At 39.0% G+C, this 19,664-nt stretch overlaps 1 protein-coding gene across 2 annotated transcripts in view; it reads right to left on the reverse strand.

The window, feature by feature from the left end:
- The window catches only part of RCAN2 (regulator of calcineurin 2), a 242,377-nt gene that overhangs the window by 191,388 nt on the left and 31,325 nt on the right, over window positions 1-19,664 (reverse strand). For both annotated transcript variants that reach the window (XM_063097354.1, XM_063097353.1), the window contains exon 2: window positions 15,713-15,939. In XM_063097354.1, coding sequence (XP_062953424.1) covers window positions 15,713-15,937 — 225 coding nt within the window. In that variant the 5' untranslated portion in view covers window positions 15,938-15,939. The remainder of the gene's footprint in view (window positions 1-15,712; window positions 15,940-19,664) is intronic.

The following is a 19,664-nucleotide window of genomic DNA, read 5'->3' on the forward strand; positions in this document are numbered from 1 at the left end:
TGCTCAGTCCTTTTTATTGCTCTGTCATCAAGGTCCAAACCAGTTTACAATTTATGTGCTTATTTAGTTTAGCAGATCATAATAACATTTGTTTAGGCTGCTTTAGTTGATCCTGCGTAAATTCCAACAGCATCACTCCCACCCCACGTCCTACCATGAGGGTCACTTTATCCCTAAAACATAAGGCAGGGAAATATGTCTTGAAATGCTCAAGAATTGGGTAAAGTTACCAATTAAGGTATTCACAAACCAAATGGGCACTGAGCACAGACAGTAAGGAGCCCTTTAGGAGGGAGGGCTTTGTCCTTGGTTGTTGTTATAGCTGTTGTTCTTGCTGTTTTCAGTAATGAGTACATTTGACAAAAGACTAGACTACTTCAGGTAACACTCCTGACAAAGTCATCATATTGACTACAGAAACCTAAAAAGGCGGAATGTTTGGAAGTAAAATTCTATGGCGTATGCCTTGAACCTGGAAATTAAGAAGCCATTTCATTCCAACTGCTGAGTGGTGACAGGATCTTTACTGAGGTGACTTTCTGTAGAGTCCAGACACAGGGGCTATTCTTAGAACCACCAAAAAAAGCATGGAGCTGCCTAAAAATAATGATGACTCAACACCTAGAGGCTTCAATGATGTAATGTTGTCAAAGAACACCCTCTCTCCTCACAGGTTGCAGTATTTAAAATAAGCAAGCTCACAGCTCACCTTCTGAGGGGAGGAAAGCAAAATTTCACATGCTGAAGGACAAAATTAGGACACATGGGTTGCATATAAAATGTTCCATCCATGCATTGCCTGTCACCGTGGACTGGTTTACTTGTTGGAAAAGAAGACCCTGCCAAAGTCAAAGTCAGTTCTTTCCCTCTCCTGCCCTTGCTCATCAGTCATCCTTTCAAAACAGGTCCTGTGAAACAGGACAACAATTCTGATTACACAAGAGGGCCTGAAAAATCCTGTCCTCAGGTCACACCACAGCCAGCTCATTTCATGGAAGGGGATGGGTCCATTTGGAGATTCTTGTACGGGTGCAAGGTATAGCTTAAAACAAAGAATACACATTCCAGAACTTCCACCACACAGCCATTGAATAGCAGCAGCCATGGCTCTGCACTGCCCCATGGCTCTGGGCCTCAACAAGGGCCACAAGGTAACCAAGACCTTGGACAAGCCAAGGAACAGTGTCACCCCAGCAGATGCTTCACTAAACATACCAAGTTCAAGCAGGACATGACCCAAGAAGTGTGTGGCTTCACCTGTGTGATTGGCATACCATGGAGCTGCTCAAGGTCTCCAAGGCCAAGAGGCTGTCTGTTCATTAAGAAAAGTGTGGACACACACATCTATGACAAGAGCAAGTGAGAAGAGCCAGGAAATATTCTGAACCCCATGAGAAAAGCAGCTGCCCCTCCCCACTCTGTACTGGAGAAAATATTTATAGGAAAAAGATCCCAGAGTCTTTCCTCTCTTCTCTTAGGTGCCGTTCCCTGAACTCCTATAATACACTCCATCCACCTCAATCTCTCCCTTCACCCAATTTGTACTATAATTATCAGACCCCAGTAACTGTCAAGCTTCGTGAAGGCTTGCATCTCTCTTCTTTGTACTCCCAGTGCCAAGAGCAATACTTGCAATACGGTAGATTTTCAGTAATTATTAAATAATTGATGGATGGATTGATTCATGGATTGCTGTAGTCTTCTTTCCCCGTTAGTGTATTTATGAGGCACTGCCTTTTCCTGGGTACTCATATTGTATATCTTAGGCTATCTTATGATATATCTTAGGTGTATCTTAGGCTACATCTCCTAGGGGTATGTTCGTTGAAAAAGAGGACCCAGTCAGCAAATATCCTTCATGTTCCAAAAGACCCTAGACCATTGTAGGAGATACTTGGACATAGGATGTTCCTCACACCAAAGAGCCCATCTATTTGTTCTTAAACCTTGTTTTGTTCAGCAAGAAATGAAACAAGAAACAGGGGTCTGAAAGTCAGGGCTGGGTGCATTATAAATAAAGTATAATAATAAAAAGCTGCATCTAATGTAATACACTAGGTTTTACATGTGCAATGGGGTGTTTCTTTTTCAAAAAGGTGAGCTTGTTGTGTCAATGCTTTCATTTTGCATTTTTGGAATTCCCAAAAGTCAGTTCCTCCCAAGCTCCAAAAGAAAATTGTTCCTATTGTTTTGTAGCTATTTCTCATTATGGTTTCTATGTCCATGTGATGTGGTTTTTAAAATAAAAATTATTTTACTTGGGTTCATTACCTAACTGAGTCACCATACTAAACTCTAAATGACTTGTTTGTTTCCACAAATTCAAATCCACCCTAAATACAAAGGCTTTGCACCACTCAAAATACTGCAGAGAATGTACCATCAGTAATGCCAAAAGAAGAGTCCCTGTGAAAGAGAACATACTTATTTAGCTATGGGAACGCTGAAATGTTTGTAGTGGAAAGACAACCCCACTGGAGTTGAGAGCCCACGTATCAACAGGAAGCCGGGTAAAGGCACGGCTAGGAAACCAAATGAGCGCTCACGTTCTCCTGCACTTCTTAAATCATGACATCCCTGCCTTCTCTACTCCCCCATTTAGAGCAAGACTGTCTGTAACAAGCAGATTTAATGAAAACTGGTTATCAGTGTCAAAATTCTGACACCAGAGACTCGTTCCCCGAAATTTTCAAGAGGCTAGTTGAAGAGCCAAACTCCTTTCCACTGATATGCCCCTGGCAAACCTTGAACTTCAGCTACACAGCGATAATTTTTAAGTGGACTTCTTTTCCAAGTTTTGCAATTGATAGAATATACTACCAATGAAAAAATAATCTACTTGAAGGAAAAAATAAAACTCTCAAGCATCAGGCATTGTCACTACAGCACTTTCCTATGAAATAATTTGGCTCTAGGCCTTTAGGGTTCAAAATCAGACTGATGTACTATGAGGACAAACTTAAATACACGTATCTGGAAATGGTTTATGTGTGTTCATTTTCTCACAAATCATTATTAGAATAATGATCAAATTTAAGAGTCAAATTTAAGGTATAGTTACTTGACCCGGTGCTTTTCTAAAAACATGTAGACCTAGATGGTGCATGTGTGAGGAAGATGTTATTGTCACTGCCAAATCACATTTTTTCCTTGAAGATGTTTAAAAACTATTTTTCTAACAATGTGAGTTATGGCAAGAAAAATGTTTGTGTGCATGTTACTCTAAAAATATCATATAATCTACTAAGGCGATTTTTTTCTTTTCACAGTGGAATGTAAAACATCTGCAGAATACATCCTTAATGACCACTGGCCTGCCTCTTTATATGTTGAAAGATGATTTTTAAAGTAGTCATAAAAACATGAACAAAGTTTGATGAGCTAATTCAGAAAAATATCTTACATTATATTAGGTTAATAAAAAAGAAATAAAGCATCAGGGCCACTAAAAATTAATAGAGTTGCTAAGACTGAGTATTAATTTTTTTTTTTTTTTGTGACCAGTAAGGGGATCGCAACCCTTGACTTGGTGTCGCCCGCACCATGCTCAGCCAGTGAGCGCACCGACCATCCCTATATAGGATCCGAACCCGCAGCAGGAGCGCCGCTGCGCTCCCAGCACCGCACTCTCCCGAGTGAGCCACGGGGTCGGCCCCTGAGTATTAATTTTTAATTTGAGCTTCCTGGAAGCCAAAGAAAAAGAGAAACACGTAAATTACAGAACACTCCTGGGGAGAAAAAAATACCAGTTCCCTAGAGTGACAGTTTTCCTGGCACTAGTTCTAAAAGAAAAGTATCACATGGGCCTTACACGGGGAACAGTGAACAAGAAAGAAGTGTCCCACAACAAATGCAGAAATAGTTTCCATGTAGCAAAGACTGAGATTGTACTTCCTTAAAACCCAGGCTATGATATAAAAACACAAATTTGTTATGGTTCTGCAAGGAGCTGGCTAAGTCTTCCTCCCAGCTTCCACAGTACATATGCTTTCCAGGTCTACATGTTTTTAGAAAAGCTCTTTCCTTGAACCAAGGTAGGTAGTTAGAGATTTGGGCAGTGGGGAGGGGAATGAAGGAGAATGAGGAAGGGAACCAATATTTATCAAAAAAGCCTAGTACTGTGCTACCTCCTCTACCCATTTCACTTCATTTAATCGCATAAAAAGTCTATGAAGATGGCACTGTTGACCCCACTTTATAAAAGAGGGAACTGAGATTCAGAGACGTTAAGTTGGCCAAGATCACATTAACTAGAATAAAGTCGAGGCAGGACTGGGACCCAGGTACTTCTGAATCCAAAGCCCTTTCCGTGGGCTCTCCTGCCCCCCTTTAGTGCCCACACCATGCCTCGAGGGCTGCGCTACAGGTGTGGAACACTGAATGATGAGCTTGCTCCACCTCCCTAGAAACACTTACGCTCATCCAGCTGCACCATAAGACTAGACCATCGGGCTGGCCCGGCTGGTTAGAGTGCAGCCTTGTAATACCAAGGTCACCGGTTCAGACCCCCCAGCCAGTCAGCCACAAAAAAAAAAAGACTAGACCATCATATCAGGCAGTGCACTCTATGCATAAATGACATATTATACTAAATAATTTGGAGTTAACAATAGCTACAAATTTGGGGGGAAAGTGTAGGTTTTGAACAGAGTATAAGGTATAGTATTTCAACGTGCTTGATGAAAAATCTTAACCATATCACTTGTCTGATCAGTGAGTCTCCCTCTCAAAACGCTGATATGTTTATCATGTTTATTATGGTGTTTATGTTTAAAACAATGGTCATGTTGTATGATACAACATTTCCAGGAAAATAGAGCATTACCAAAATATTACCAGAAACAGATCAAATAAAAAAATAAATAAACTACACATGTTCTGGTCTATACATCCGTTCTGCTGAAAAGGTAGAGGAGCACTGTATGCATAAAATTATAAATGAGCAGATCATAAGGAAACAGGAAGGTACTTCAAAAAGTTCATGAAAAGATTTGTATTATCTTTTAATTCTATTTTCCATGAACATTTTGAAGCACGCTCGTATATGGAGTGCACTAATAATCGCGCTCTTGTAAAGTAAATATCACATGATATTAATGGAATTGGCGCTGGGCCTGTCTATATCACGCTGATCTCATCCATTGAGCTAAATGTCAGGCCTGCTGTGATAGACACCTTGGAGGAGTTTTAGAGTTCAAGTAAAAATTCCCTAACTTTCATTAGTTATCTCTGAGTGGGTCAAGAATTTCATGACCACCAAACTGAGACCAGAATCAAGGAAGACAAGTAAGGCAGGGTGAAGCCCAGACCATCTTCTCTGTTGAGAGCAAGGAAAATAGTCATAATAATGGGCATTCTTCCCCTGGGCTCTGTCTCTGAAACTGCCTCTTAAAAAGGAATGTTCTTAGGCAGTGGAACTCAATAGTTATCTTTGAATTTACATATCCTTTTAAATATGAAATAATTCAAAATCATCTCATTACGGCCAGCCGGGGCCACCACGATGGCTATGCCTTTTGTGCACTTCTGAAGGGCTCCTGGCTCAGGGAGAGAGTGGAGGATGAAGTCCAGCCCGCCCCTCCACCCGGCAAGTCACGCTTTCCTGCTCAGGGTCGCACCTACCCCACCAGCACAGAGGAAAGGGCACTGTTTTCACAAAGTCACCTTCCTTACCCCAGGCAGTGTGCCCTAAGACTGCTTCTAGCCATAAGGGCACCTTTTAATAATTCACAGAGTCACTGAACAGGCTAAGAGCAGCTCAGATGGAAACCATATGAAGTGGATTCCAAGTACAGTACCTTCATTTTTCCAAAAAGGGGAAAAAAGTTCCATGTCCCTCTTTAATATCATCACAGACTAAATGGAATATGGCAGCCGTTTTTCCCCAGGTGTCAGCAAGAAAATGTGTTCACTCACTCCTTGGCACAGAAACCAAAAACTCTCAACTCTGTATGCATTGGGTTTAATTCTTTCCACGGCCTCCATTATTTCCAGATAGTTAAGTGGGACATTGAAAGCGGCTTGTTAGGCTCTCGGGCCCCAGGGGTCACTCAGTACTATGGAGAAGCAAGATATTCAATACTCCTCTGGCATATTTTAGTCACTTCAAGAAAGGTTAAGTTTCCAGGGAATGTACTACAGCAGTTTTTAAATCTGCCCCACACTGGGCCTCTCATCTGGCAGGTGCCCCTAAGTGATTAGCAGTGACTAATGATGGTTCCCAGTCACCATCCAGAGAAAAAAAAGAAAACAGAACTAACCTACTGAACATTGTTTACAATGTTTACAATTTAAACATTCTTTAAAACAATAAACATAATTGTAAATGTCACTTTTACTTGTGAAACAATGAACACCACAAAAGAAACAGTGAAATTCCTAAATATTCCCTGAATATTTGATGTCTAGTTTACTGTTACCTGCTTTATATTTAAAATTAATGCTTGGTTATCATTTTCCCATCTTCAAGTTGCCAGAGTTCACTTCATTTTTACTTTTTCAACCTATATTCAACAATACTTAAACCACAGTAAATTATTATCTTCATGTTCATCCTTTGCTATATATTCTTAGCATGAATTTTTCAGCCAGCTTTAAATATTTTCCATTACATTTTTCCTAAACTCTTCCAAAGTAGCAGATTTTAGCTTTCATTGCTATTTTTTCTCTTTTTTCTTTTCTCTCCCCTTTCTTCCTCAGTGGGATAGTTATGAAAACAAATATGTTTAAGACACTTCTAATTTTTTACTCTCTTGGCTTGCTAAGTAAGTCATTCACCTCTGAAAATGTTAAACATCACATAAATATAAACTGACATATAAAACAGGTTCATTCAGGTGAATGTCATACCTTAATGAAAAGAGTTATCTGGATTCAATGTATTTGCATTTGGCTTGAGTCTTGCTGTTGACATACCTGAGTTCTTTCTTCCTTGCATTCTTTTGCTTGAAAGTCCATGTTGATGGACAGCCAACTTTGTTCCTAGAATCTGTTTTCCACAGTATAATTTAGAGACTTGGAGGCATGGTGGGTAATGAACTTAAAAGTCAGGAGACCTCACTTTACTCTTTCCTGTATCTCCGAATATTCAGCCAATCCTGGGAAATGCATTTCTCTGTGTCTTAATTTGGAGGTTCAGTTCAGTATTGACTGAGTAGCTACTGTGTGTCTAGCCCCACACAAGTTGCTAGAAATACAAAGAAAAATACTACAAATTTTGTCTGCCTTCAAGGACTTCAGAGTCTAGAAAAGAAATTGCAAATGAAGAGAAGAAAATGTGTGGGGGTGGCCGATATAAAATGTTTTACAATATAAGATCCCTGAGTTAAGACAAACGTGTGCACAAAGCAATCACTACCTACGTACCTGCTGGGCTAGGAGGCTCTTCTATGCACCCAGACCAGACCATTGATCAGGAACTAGGATGGAGGGCTAGGGGCAGCACAAGCAGTGCAGCAGGTCAACGCCAAAGACTTTAAACTGTGGACACTCAAATGAAGAGGCTCAGCAAGCATCAGAGCTTGGCTTACGGAAGTCCACACAGGCAGTATCCTTGCACAACTGCTCATCCTGGCTTCAAGGTGTCCTTTATTTCCAACAGACGTGAGTCTTTCACAGCATTAGTCATCAGGTTGTTGCCCATGGAACCAGCCTCCAGGCCAGCCCCTGTGCCCCTAGCTCCAGGCCCATTCTACTTTCCACACCAGCCCAGAACCAAGTCAACCCACAGAGCCCCAGGCTTCAGGTCTGTCTCCATGCTAAGTCTGCAACACTCACTTCAGACACCAGGACAGCACCTGCGGCCCCAGGATCTAGGCCTTGTCCAGTGCCAGGATGGTCCCTGCAGCCCTTTCCTCCAGGCAAACCCCTGTGGCCCCAGGCTCCAGTAGATACATGGTCCAGTCCTACTCCAGCAGACAAGGTCCAGGCCCATTACAACAGACCTCAATGCTAGGCTGGTCTTTATAGAATGAGGCTCCAGGATCACCTCTGTTGGCCCAGGTACTAGATCGGCCCTCACATACCCAGCCTCCAAGCAGGAACCTATACCCCAAGCCTCCAGGCCAGTCCTCTTGGCCCCAGACTTCTAAGCAATCCCCCACCTTCAGGCACTAGGCCAATAACCACAATCTCAGGTTCCAGACAGGCCTCTACAGACCCAGGCCTCATGCTTGACCCAGTGCCAGGCTGGTCTCAGTCTATAGGCCTGTCCCAGTGGCCCCAGGCTCCAGCAGGCCCAAGGTTCCAGGCATACCCCAGTAGACCCAAGTGCCAGTCTGGTCCCTGTAGGCTGAGTCTCCAGGACCAGCCTGCAGACTCAAGCTCCATGCCCTTTCTAGTGCCAGGCCAGCTTTCATAGACTCAGACTCTGACACATCCCAGTGGACCCAGGGACCAGGCCCATCCCATTTCCCATAGACTCAGACTAGAGGACCACCCCAGTGCCAGATCAGCCCCTATGGATTCAGGCTCCAGGCCTGCCCTTATGAATCCATGCTCCAGGCCCACCTTCATGGACCCAGTCAACCCCAAGATATCCAAGCTCCAGGCTAAACCTCATGGACTCAAGCACCAGGCCCACCCACCCACTGACCCAGGCACCAGGCTGGCCTGCCCAAGGACTCCAGCAGCAAGCCCATCCACAGACCATGCTGGATGGGCTGCCCAGAATCTCTGGACAGACTGACTAGTGAAGAACTTCCCTAAACAAAGCCACCTCTTCAAATACACAGATACCAGTTCACAGCCACAAGGATCAAGAAAAATAAGGGAAACATGATACCAAGAAAGGAGCAAAATAAATCACCAGTAACTGATGCTAAGCAAATAAAGATTTATGAACTGCCTGACAAAGAGATATTTTAAGGAAGTTCACCAAACTTTGAGAAAATATAGAGAAATAATTCAAAAAAATCAGGAAAACAATTAAAAACCAAAATGAGACATTTAACAAAGCGATTAAAATTATTTAAAAAATGAAACAGAAATTCTAAAGCTGAAAAATATAATTAACAAGATGAAAAATAATAGTCTCCACAGCAGAATTGATCAAGCGGAAGAAAGAATCTATGAACTTAAAGATAAGTTATTTGAAAATATGCCATAAGAGGGAAAAAGGGAATAAAAAGGAATGAAGAAAGCTTATGAAACATATGGAACATCATCAAAAGAGCACATATTCAAATTACAGAATTAAAAAAGAGGAAGCGAGAGAAAAAGAGCCAGAGAACTCATTCAAAGAAATAATAGCAAAAAACTTCAAATCTGGGGAAAGGTATAAATATCCAGGTACAGGAACATCAAAGGTCTCAAATCAGATTCAATTCAAACAAGACTACCCCAAGACATATCAAACCAAACTGTCAAAAATTAATGATGATGAGAGGATCTTGAAAGTATCAAGAGAAAAGATGTATACAGCATATAAGGGAGTTCCAAAAAGGCTAACAGCAGACTTCTTGGCAGAAACCTATAGGCCAGGAGAGAGTGGGATGATATGCTCAAAGTGCCAAAGGGAAAAAACTGCCAACCAAGAATACTCTACTCAGCAAAGCTGTCCTTCAGAAATCAAGGAGAGATAGGCATAAAAATCACTGGTAAAAGTAGGCACACAGTCAAATTCAGAACACTGTAATACTGTAACGGTGATGTGTCAATCACTTATACTTTTAGTATGATGGTTAAAAGACAAAATTGCTAAAAATTACAATAGCTATAATAATTTGTTAAGGTATACACAATACAAAAATATGTAAATTGAGACATCACAAACAATGTGGGGAGGGGGTAAAGGAAAAGTGTAGAGTTTTTTTTTTTAAAGGAATCAAAGTTAAGTTGTTATCAGCTTAAAATAAAATGGTATAACTGTAAGGTGTTTTATGTAAGCCTCATACTGCCACATTGGGAATCAGATTTCAACATGAGCTTTGGAGAGGGACAAGCATATCCGAACTGTGTCAGTGTCCAGCAGCAGATGAATGAGTAAAAAAAAATGTGGAATATATATACCACGGAGTACTAGTCAGCCTCAAAAAGAGAGAGAAAATCCTGTCATTTGTGACTGCATAGATGAATCCGGAGGATGTAATGTTAAGTGAAATACACATGGCACAGAAAGACAAATACTGCATGATCTCATATATATGTGGAATCTGAAAAAGTTGAACTCATACAAGCAGAGAGTAGAATGGTTGTTACCAGGGACTGGCAGGGATGAGGGGGAGACTTGGGGAGATGTTGGTCAAAGGATTACAAAATTTCGGTTAAACAGGAGGAATAAGTACAAGAGATCTATTGTACAACATGGTGAGTAAAGACAATAACAATATATTGCATTTTTTGAAAATCTGTAATAAGATAGATTTTAAGTGTTCTCCCCACAAAAATTGGTAATTATGTGAGGTAATGTGTACAAGTACTTCAAAAAGTTTGTGAAAAAATGGAATTAAAAGATAAAATGAATCCTTCCAAGATCATTTTGAAGTACCCTGGTATATATTATTTAGCTGTGTTTAGGATTCCAGAAGGTATACATATTTTCAAATATCATATTGTACACAATATATACATAATATGAGCAATTTTTATTTGTCAATTAAAAATTAATTTATTTTAAAAACAGGAAAATAGACATGAGCATCTTACGGGCAAAATACGTTTAATTGCTTATCTTGATGGCATTTCAGATTTCTTTGGCATTTCATTTTTATATTTTGCAGATCTACAACCCACTGTCTAAAAACATTTGGGGCCTGATAGGTTTGGGATGCTGAACCTGGGGATTTGGAAATGTGACACAGTATATATGCCTCATATTGTGTAATGCCCCCCACAAGGTCTGTGGCGTCCCTGGTCATTAAAGACAAGAATATTTCTGCAGAGAAACGGATGACTATTCACACTACATGGAGCTTCCCATCAGTTCAGGCCAGATTTTGAATGAATTAGGTCAAGTGAGGTTTTGTCTCAAAATAGACTATGAAAAAAGTCTCAGTTTTCAGAGATTTTCGGACTTTAGTACTGCAGGTAAGGGATTGTTGATCTGCAGTTGTAAAGTACAAAGTGAGTATCCACATTCCTCTACAAACTACAGTGGAGGCAAATCTTACATGAGAAATAAGGTATAACCGCAAATAATCAGACTTAGCTTTGAAAATCCTTTAGGGGCCCTTGTAATGCCTGCAATGTTAGATGAGCTCACTGTTTCCTCTGCTGAGCTCCAGAAGAAAGAACTAGTTCCTATGCAGTGGCCATGTTGAATGAAAAACGTGTATTTCTGAACATTAGAATCACTCTGGTTACTTGAAATTCATTGAGATGATCCATTTATGAAAAGCACAGACAGTAAGAGACCCGTAGAGCCAGATCTCCAACCTCACGCCCATTCTGGTAGAATTTATTCTTTCATGATTGGCAGAAATCCCCCCTTACTAAAAACAAAAAGCAAAAACAAAACTTGTGCATATGTGTGTGTGTTAGCATGTATATGTGCATGTGTGTATGTGCGTAAGGAATGAACATAGTCAATAATATGTTAAAGACCCTTTTGATTTGGCATCACTGTGAGCATTTATTATGTTTATTATTTCTTTGCTTATTTTGAATTGATCTCTCTTGGTAGATCATAAATTCCATCTTGTTCACCACTGCATCCCCAGAGCCAAGTATCACACCTGTCTTCAATAAATATTTGATTACTGAGAGGCAGCACTGCAAAATGTTTAAGAGCATGGACTCTGTAGCTTGACAGCCAGGTTTGAATCCTGGCTCAACCACTACTAGCTGAGAGACCATGGACAAACTCCGTGCCTCAGTGTCCTCATCTGAAAAATGGGGATAATGATGCCTACTGCATCAACCTAGGTGGACTGTTATTCCATAATAAACCCCCAAATCCCAGTGGCCTAAAGCAATAAAGGTTTTTTATTTGTTTGTATGTTCCCGTTCACCACAGGTTGGTCTGACTCTGCCTTGTATCATCACTATCCTCAGTCAAGACCCTAACTGCCTAAACAGGCACCCCCTGACACAATGCCAATTTCCCTAGCAGAGGAAAAAGAACATTCTTCCAGATCTAATACTGGTAATTAAATGATTGGCCTGGAAGTGACAAGTCACTTCTGCTTACACATTGAGCAGAACTAGCCAGTGCGGTCCAGGGAATACAATCCTGCCATGAGCCCGGGAGGTAGAAAAGCATAAAGACACCGCCCCCATAGGTTGTCGAGATGATTAAAGGACTCAGTGTTTATAAACCACTTGGAAAAGCACCTGGCACTTCACTACATGCAGACAGGTGTTTGCTCCTGCTATTACTATTGTTATTAAACCGAATGGGTTCATATTTTTAGAGGCCACTATAAAGTCACCTGTCAAGCTTCCCGTTATTCAATTTAATTTGGCTAAATTTTTCATAGCGGTTGTTCCAATGTTCTCCTTTAGTGACTGGTGAGTGCCAACATCTTATCAAGCACACCCTTATCTTACTTCAGCACAGACACAGGGCAGCTCAAAGGACACCCTGCCCAGCCTCAGCTGTCTCAAGATGATTTTCACTTGATCTTAGCCAAAAGGCCGAGAAGCGATTCAAGATGATTTTCGACAGCCCAGATGGATCCAGAAAGGCAAACCCAGGGAGCACTCTGAAGGGAAATGAACCCTGGTAATTTTGGGGTGTTGAATGCTGTGAAAATCTCAGTTCTAAATGTGATTCATACAAAAATATTTATACTTCAAGCTGTAGCTTGCAAACAGCAATCTGCATTTATTGGTTTCAGATGGCAATTTCCTCCAGCTTCAGATCTCCTTTGTGTTATATAAACAAATCTCAACCATCTGGACCCCAACAAGCCACATTGAAGTAAGTGCTCACTCATTGCAAAAGCATCAAATCAAAATACAATATTGCAGAATTCTGCCTAACTAAAAATTGGAGTGAACATTATGGCCCTCACAAAACTGCTTTAAAAATGTACTTTAGGTGTCAGAACTTAGAATTTCAATAGGATAGCAGAAAGGAGCATATCAGAATATTTATCACTTTGATAAGCAGAAACAAACATAATGAGAAGACCACACCCTGTGCTGTTACCTGTATTATAAGCAGTCCAACTTAGTACCCTCCGAATTACCTCAGAAAGGAAAAGGGCTTAGGAAAGATGTCTCAGGTGTGACAAAATAGGGAAGAGATTGCTGCAAGACTCTCATGATAGTCAGAAAGCAAAAGTTTTAATTCCTACACAACTATGGAAGTTAAAATATATACTTTATAATAATTGCAAGAAATAGGTTAAACTCAAATCCATCAATATCAAGACACAATAATTCAAAGTAGGTTGTGCCAGAAAATAAAGGACTCTGCCAAAACAAGCTGCATATATAACTACCTACCCACCTGGACCTCTGAAACAAGGGCTAAGCATCATTTCTGATGTCTCATCTGCCTGATGTAATTCCAGGCTGCTGAATACACCTTCCCCAAAGATAAATACAAAGGCAATTTCCATGGCCAGGCTTGCCCACAGGCAAGTACAGGAGTGATGGAAAGACTTCTTTCTTCTCTTCCCTCTGCCTAAAAATATCTCCCCACCAAAGTGGCACAGTGCCTGAAACATGCACCCTTTGGGAAAGATAACTGTCATCAGACTTCATGGCTCACATTCACGAACTATGGAACCTGTGGAAAGAACACTCTGAAAGAATAGGGTACAAGATACGTGATTTTATTAAGATAGTGAAAAAAAAAATGGAGGTCAAAGAGAAGACTATGAAGTTCTCAATCTTGAGAAGAAATGCGTGCATGTGAAAATGAGGTACCACGAGGCTCCCAAACACTGTTTTCCTAGAGTCCCTGTGATCGTGCCTACTGACTATTGTCAACTCACTTGGTATCTGATTATCATGCTTTGTTACCTTTAATCCGTATATATAATTAAATCAAAACTGAATCTATATCAGATTATTTGATATTCTAGAGACTCTCCACAAATGGGGGCTATAAAATCACACCAAGATAGAAGACTTTCTGTCTGATTTTAAAAGTTTAATTATATAGACATTGGCCAATCATAAAATCACCTCCTTGGCTATAAAAATGTGATCTAAATAATTTGAAAATTGTTCCATTGAACTATGTTTTCTTGTTTATTTTGTTTCAATATTTTATCAAGGTCATTTTAAAACCAAATACTATTTCTCAAGCTGCTATGCACTATGTATACAAATTAAATGAGAATATTTTGTAATCCATTATTCAATCACAGATCAGAATATCAAAATAGATGTGGGCAGATGCCCGCTCTCACCAAGCCTCTATACTTCTAATTCCTCTATTCTGATTCATTGATCAGCCATTTGTGAACAGCCCTCCTAAACGAGATTAGAACCTTCCTGGGTCTTACTGTTTTAATCTAGTGGGAAGTATTTAAGCAGGAAAAAAATCAAAACTCCCATTAAGCCTCTAAGGAAAATCCTTCGAATTGTGATATTTATATAAACAGATGATATAATGAGAAAACATTAATAACCTGGTTATAATTTAAGGACAAAATTCCCAGTTTCTTTCAAAGAATAAACTTGACCACTCTCACACTTTAAATAGTCTGGTGATCATAGCACTGAAGGTTTTCATCACACATAATTCCTTGTATTTCAACATTTCAAGCTATATTCAGCCCATTTCAATTATTCAACTCCAAAGTAATATTGTTATATAAATATCCTTAAAGAGTCTGAAATAATTCCTAATCCTCTGGGATAGTTTTCCCTGTGACCATCAGGGCTGTTTATAAAATCAATAAAATCCAGAAACCAGACTTCCGGTAATTGTGCTCAGACAACAAAGTTTGTTTCAGCAACTGGCAGAAAGATATCAAGTTTGCGAAAGAGCAGTCATAAATTCTACCCACACAGAGCCACATACTTTGGTTAGTTGTTTAATGTCTATGTTTTACAACATGATATAATAGTGGATATTTACAATTACAAATCCATATCCATAGGGAAGGTTTGGTCCATTCAGATACTCCATATAAAAGGTCAGAGAAATCTGAAATAAACTTTAGAAAGATCTCCAAATGGAATATTTACTGTGGTATCCAAGAATATTTACACTAAATAAAGTTTGTTTCTTAAAATGGAAAGCTAGAAAATGTTTAGACATAGACAACCTCATTCCCCAATCATTTCAAATCAAGGAGTTAACAGCTGCTATTCAAATTCTTGCAACACACACATAGCAATACCACCCACCATGGTATCAGTGCGCAAAGAAGGACTCAGATGGCCAAGGAACTTACCTTCCCTGATAACTGCTGTGGGACTTAGGTCACAGTTTAAGAAGCCATTTTTAGAACATTCATCAAATCACATTATGTTTTTGTTAGAGTAGTGGAGAATAAAACTTTCAGGAATTTAAGACATCTGCTTCCTAGCCCAAGGGGTATCTCCTACAATCATATTCTTAATACCACTTGTTTTGTTAGATAGACCTATGAGTCGCAGAGGACTAGATTTGATTCAACACAGTATCATCTACAACTTTGCTGGTTCTACCTCCAAAGTTAGCTGATAACAAAAAAGGCTTTTCACAACCTGCTACACATACCAAAAATAGAGGCAACTAAACATTTCCAAAACCTTTAAAAGATCAACCACAAAGAAACAATGTTGAGATAATGCCACATCTCCCCACGTTTCAGAATAGACTTCTTACCTTGCTCTCTTCTCCTTCAAACACTGACTGGTGAACGTTGCAGGCAAACAGAGAGTTGGGCAGGTCGTTGAAGTCGGTGATTGCTTGAAAAGCTTCTTCTGCGAAGCACTGGGTGACCGCCCAATCTCTGTCTATGCAGCAAAGTAGGAAAAGTCCTCCATCTTCCGGCATGTGCCCCGGCTGCCCCAGGCTCCTCATTCCGATGAAGTATGATTCTCCCCTCATTACTGAGGACACAAAGATGAACACGTGTTAAGGCAGAGCCAATTCTTTAAACCCTGGTTTTCAGGTCACAGTTCTGGACTGCCTGGGGCAGAGCAGGGGAGTGTGATTAGGAGGAGAGCCAGGGGCTATTGGAAGGAAGAAGACCCAGCAAGTTCACATCATTCCTTTGATCTCTGAATCAGAATGTCCCATACAGCTCTGCTTCCAGGCAAGAACCCAGTTAGTGCTGTGGCAAAAAAAAAAAAAAAAAAAAAAAGAAAGGATCGGAGTTGGAAACCAGTACCACCACCACCACCACTACTAATGCTTATAATGTATTAAGTTCCAGACACTGCTCTAAATGATTTACATGCATTAACTAACCTATTTAATCTCAATAGTCTATGAAGTTGGCACTAATATTATCACCATTTTACAGATGGAGAAACAGAACAACAAAGCAATTAAGGAACTTTTACAAGGTCAATTACAAAATGGCAGGTTTAGGAGTCAAACGCAGGGCATCTGGCACCAGAGCTCACTCTGCCATGCCGTAGGAAAGAAGCGGGTCAAAATTAGTGGACGTGTGTATTTAAGGAGCATGATCTCCTTCTTCATCACCTGAATCCTGATTATAATAATTCTAACAGTTAATAATTTATCCACAAAGAGAACACACACACACCCCACATCCATTTTCTCTTCTGCTTAGGATAACTTCAAGTAACTTGTGAACCAGGTCCAAATCTTGAAAAATCAGTGCTACCTTGGCTAACCCATGGTATACAGACCCCCCTCCCTCTGAGTCCGCATGAAGCTTTCCAGTATTAATTTTATCTAGCTGTGTTCAATCCTTCTATTATTTCCTCCACCCTTACATCCATAATTTATCCAACTGCAGAGTTGTTTGTTTGTTTGTTTTTTCCTTTTTTGATACTGGTACATAATTCAGTGGATTTGGTCGTTCTCCCCCCAAATTTCAAGGTGGCATCTACTTTTTTCTTTTTTATCTATTTTCATGCCAACAATACTATTCTGCTCAATAGTTAGAGGCCCAGAGAAAAATAACTTACTCATGGTTACACAAGTAAGACTGACTGACAATTATGATGTGGCTGCTGAATTGTTTCCAGTAAGCTCCATTTTCTTCAACCCCAGCATCGAAGAACCTCAGAGCCAAGGACCAAAAGGTGGATAGCACTAACCATCACTCTGCTCTCATGAAGTTTGGTTAGACACAAATTCTAAAGCCCCAGGAAAAATACAGATTTCTGCTAAAATTTATCTCTGTTAAACTCTGAATGCATCATGGTGATAAGCTTATGTTTTTTGTTTTCATTAGAAAGGCCCCAATGAGATTCTGATAAGCAGTGTTTGGTGGCAATAATGCATTACATATAAAATAAGGTCTAGTTGAGATAGAAGCCAAAATTCAAATAATGTGAGGAAATAACTAAAATGGAATCACCATAATTATAGTAAATAAAAATGTTATTCTATATAAAATATAATAAAATCATTTCTGTATTCTAAAGTTCTTAAAATTCCAATTAGTGCAACGTTTTCCGTATTTAAATCAACAAAATACTTATTTTAAATAAAAACATGGCACATTTTATTCTATAAATAATTCAAAAATATGAATGCTTTTAATTAGAAGAAAAAACATCTAATGACATTAATATGAAGGGAATTCAACTGCTAGACATCTTTGATAAAACACTTATATGCATTTATTTCCTTTCATATTTATACTGTTGCTTCAGATATTTTAGTATAAAATACATAATGACCATCATTTATTATTATTAGGATTCTAATTATTTTAATAGTAAAAATAATTATTGAGAGCATCAAAATGGTATTATTTTCATCAGTGAATTATAGGAAAACCTTTGATAATAAAGACAATCATTCAGTAGCATGCAATATAGATATTGTCAATTCTATTCTACTTTTAATTCTATTCTCCTTATTTTAAAAATTTTAAATGAATCAAAATTGATCCCCAAATGTTCTTAGATGTGTTCTGTGAATGTTTCAATTATTCTTTTTCCAAAAAGAAACTAAAATCCATTGCTGAATAAATTAATTAAATAGACCAAATATTAAGTCTCACTCAGGACTCATTTTAATCTACTCAAATAGCCTTAATTTCTGTTCTAAGTTGGAACAATATGATTATCATCAAACTTTATTATAAGCTCATTACTTTCAGTAAAGATTTAAATGCGTTTTGCATTCATTTTGGCAAACAATTTATTCTACCTATATGGAGAGATACTTTAGAAGTCAGAGTTTTAAACAAAGGAACCCTAATTTCTCTTTTCAGTTCCATTACCGACTCATCTCATTATCTGGAGAAACCAAGTGATCATTCTGTGACTCAGTTTATCCTTATAAAACAAGAAAAGAAACATCTACCTGCCTCCCTCAGCAGCATAAGGGGAGGCAGAGAGAGGAATGAAACAGGAATGGAAGAAGATAACAAAATCAGTATTAGCCACTACGCAAAAGGATATGCAACATGAAACAGTATAAAAACACATCATTATAATAATCTCAGACCAAGCAGGTATGCTTTAGCATAACCACTAACCTTTAGTAAACCCAAATAAACAGAAAAAAAAGGGAAAATCTGAAGATTAAAAGAATTCCTAATAAAGAAACCTAAAGGCCCCATAGCCCAAGTTAACTGGTTTGTCTCTTTCAATTAATTTCAAAACTCTCAACTACTGAAAGTAACTTTGGAGGCAATCACTGTCTGCATAACATAAGAAGATTTACATGTGTTACCCTTATTTCTAAATCTGAGGTTGATGATCCTAAACAGAAGAGCTGCCTTCAGCTCAGAGGCGACTCTTCCTGGAGGGCTTCCTGACCCTAACCCACCACCTGTGAACATGAAGGTGGGCACGTTCTTCCTCTGAGATCCCTCAACACCCTGCACAGGCTTTTCTCACGAAATCACCCTCTTGTGATTACTGTGTTACTAATCTGGATCTCAACCCCAACTTTTCCTGAGGTCAGAGACTGGGATGTCTTCATTCATGTATATTCAGGTACATATAGAAAGCACTCAAAATAATGTTTGGCTGAATCAATAAATTATATAAAAAAGAGCCATTTTCAGGAAATAACAGACTAGCAGATGGCCAACTTAAAATATATACACTAATAATGAAAACAATCCTCTCATTTAAATTTAAGGTTTGATTTATAGAATGAGTTTTATAAATGACAGCAAGAATTACTCAAAGAATTCCTCCACCTAAAATAAAAAATTTGTGGAGTATAACAAAAATAACATATTTGTTGATTATATGAGTTCACTGAAAAAAAGAACTGGAAAATTCAGATACAAGATGTAAAGAAGAAAATAAAAGTAAACCATAATCCTACTGTCCAAAGAAAACTCTGGCTAACATTTTGTTATATTTTAGTTCTAGTGCTTCTTTTCACATGTACAATTTTCAAGCAAAATTGGGATCCTGCTGTTTATAACTTTGATATAATCAAAAGCAGTTCCCTATACCATTACATATTATTTGAAAACACTAATTTTAATAGCCACATTATATCCCAGTGTATGGATCTGTCCTAATTTATTTAGCCATTCTTCTGTTGTTTGACATTTGGAAAGCACAGATTTCCACCACCACATACATCTAGAAAAGAAAAACCACTATCCACTATTAAAATATAAAGCCTCCCATGGGAAAACCTCAAAACTTCTTCGCATGCAGAG

The sequence above is a fragment of the Cynocephalus volans genome, chromosome 5 (genome assembly GCF_027409185.1).
Source record: "Cynocephalus volans isolate mCynVol1 chromosome 5, mCynVol1.pri, whole genome shotgun sequence".
Taxonomy (NCBI): Eukaryota; Metazoa; Chordata; class Mammalia; order Dermoptera; family Cynocephalidae; genus Cynocephalus; species Cynocephalus volans.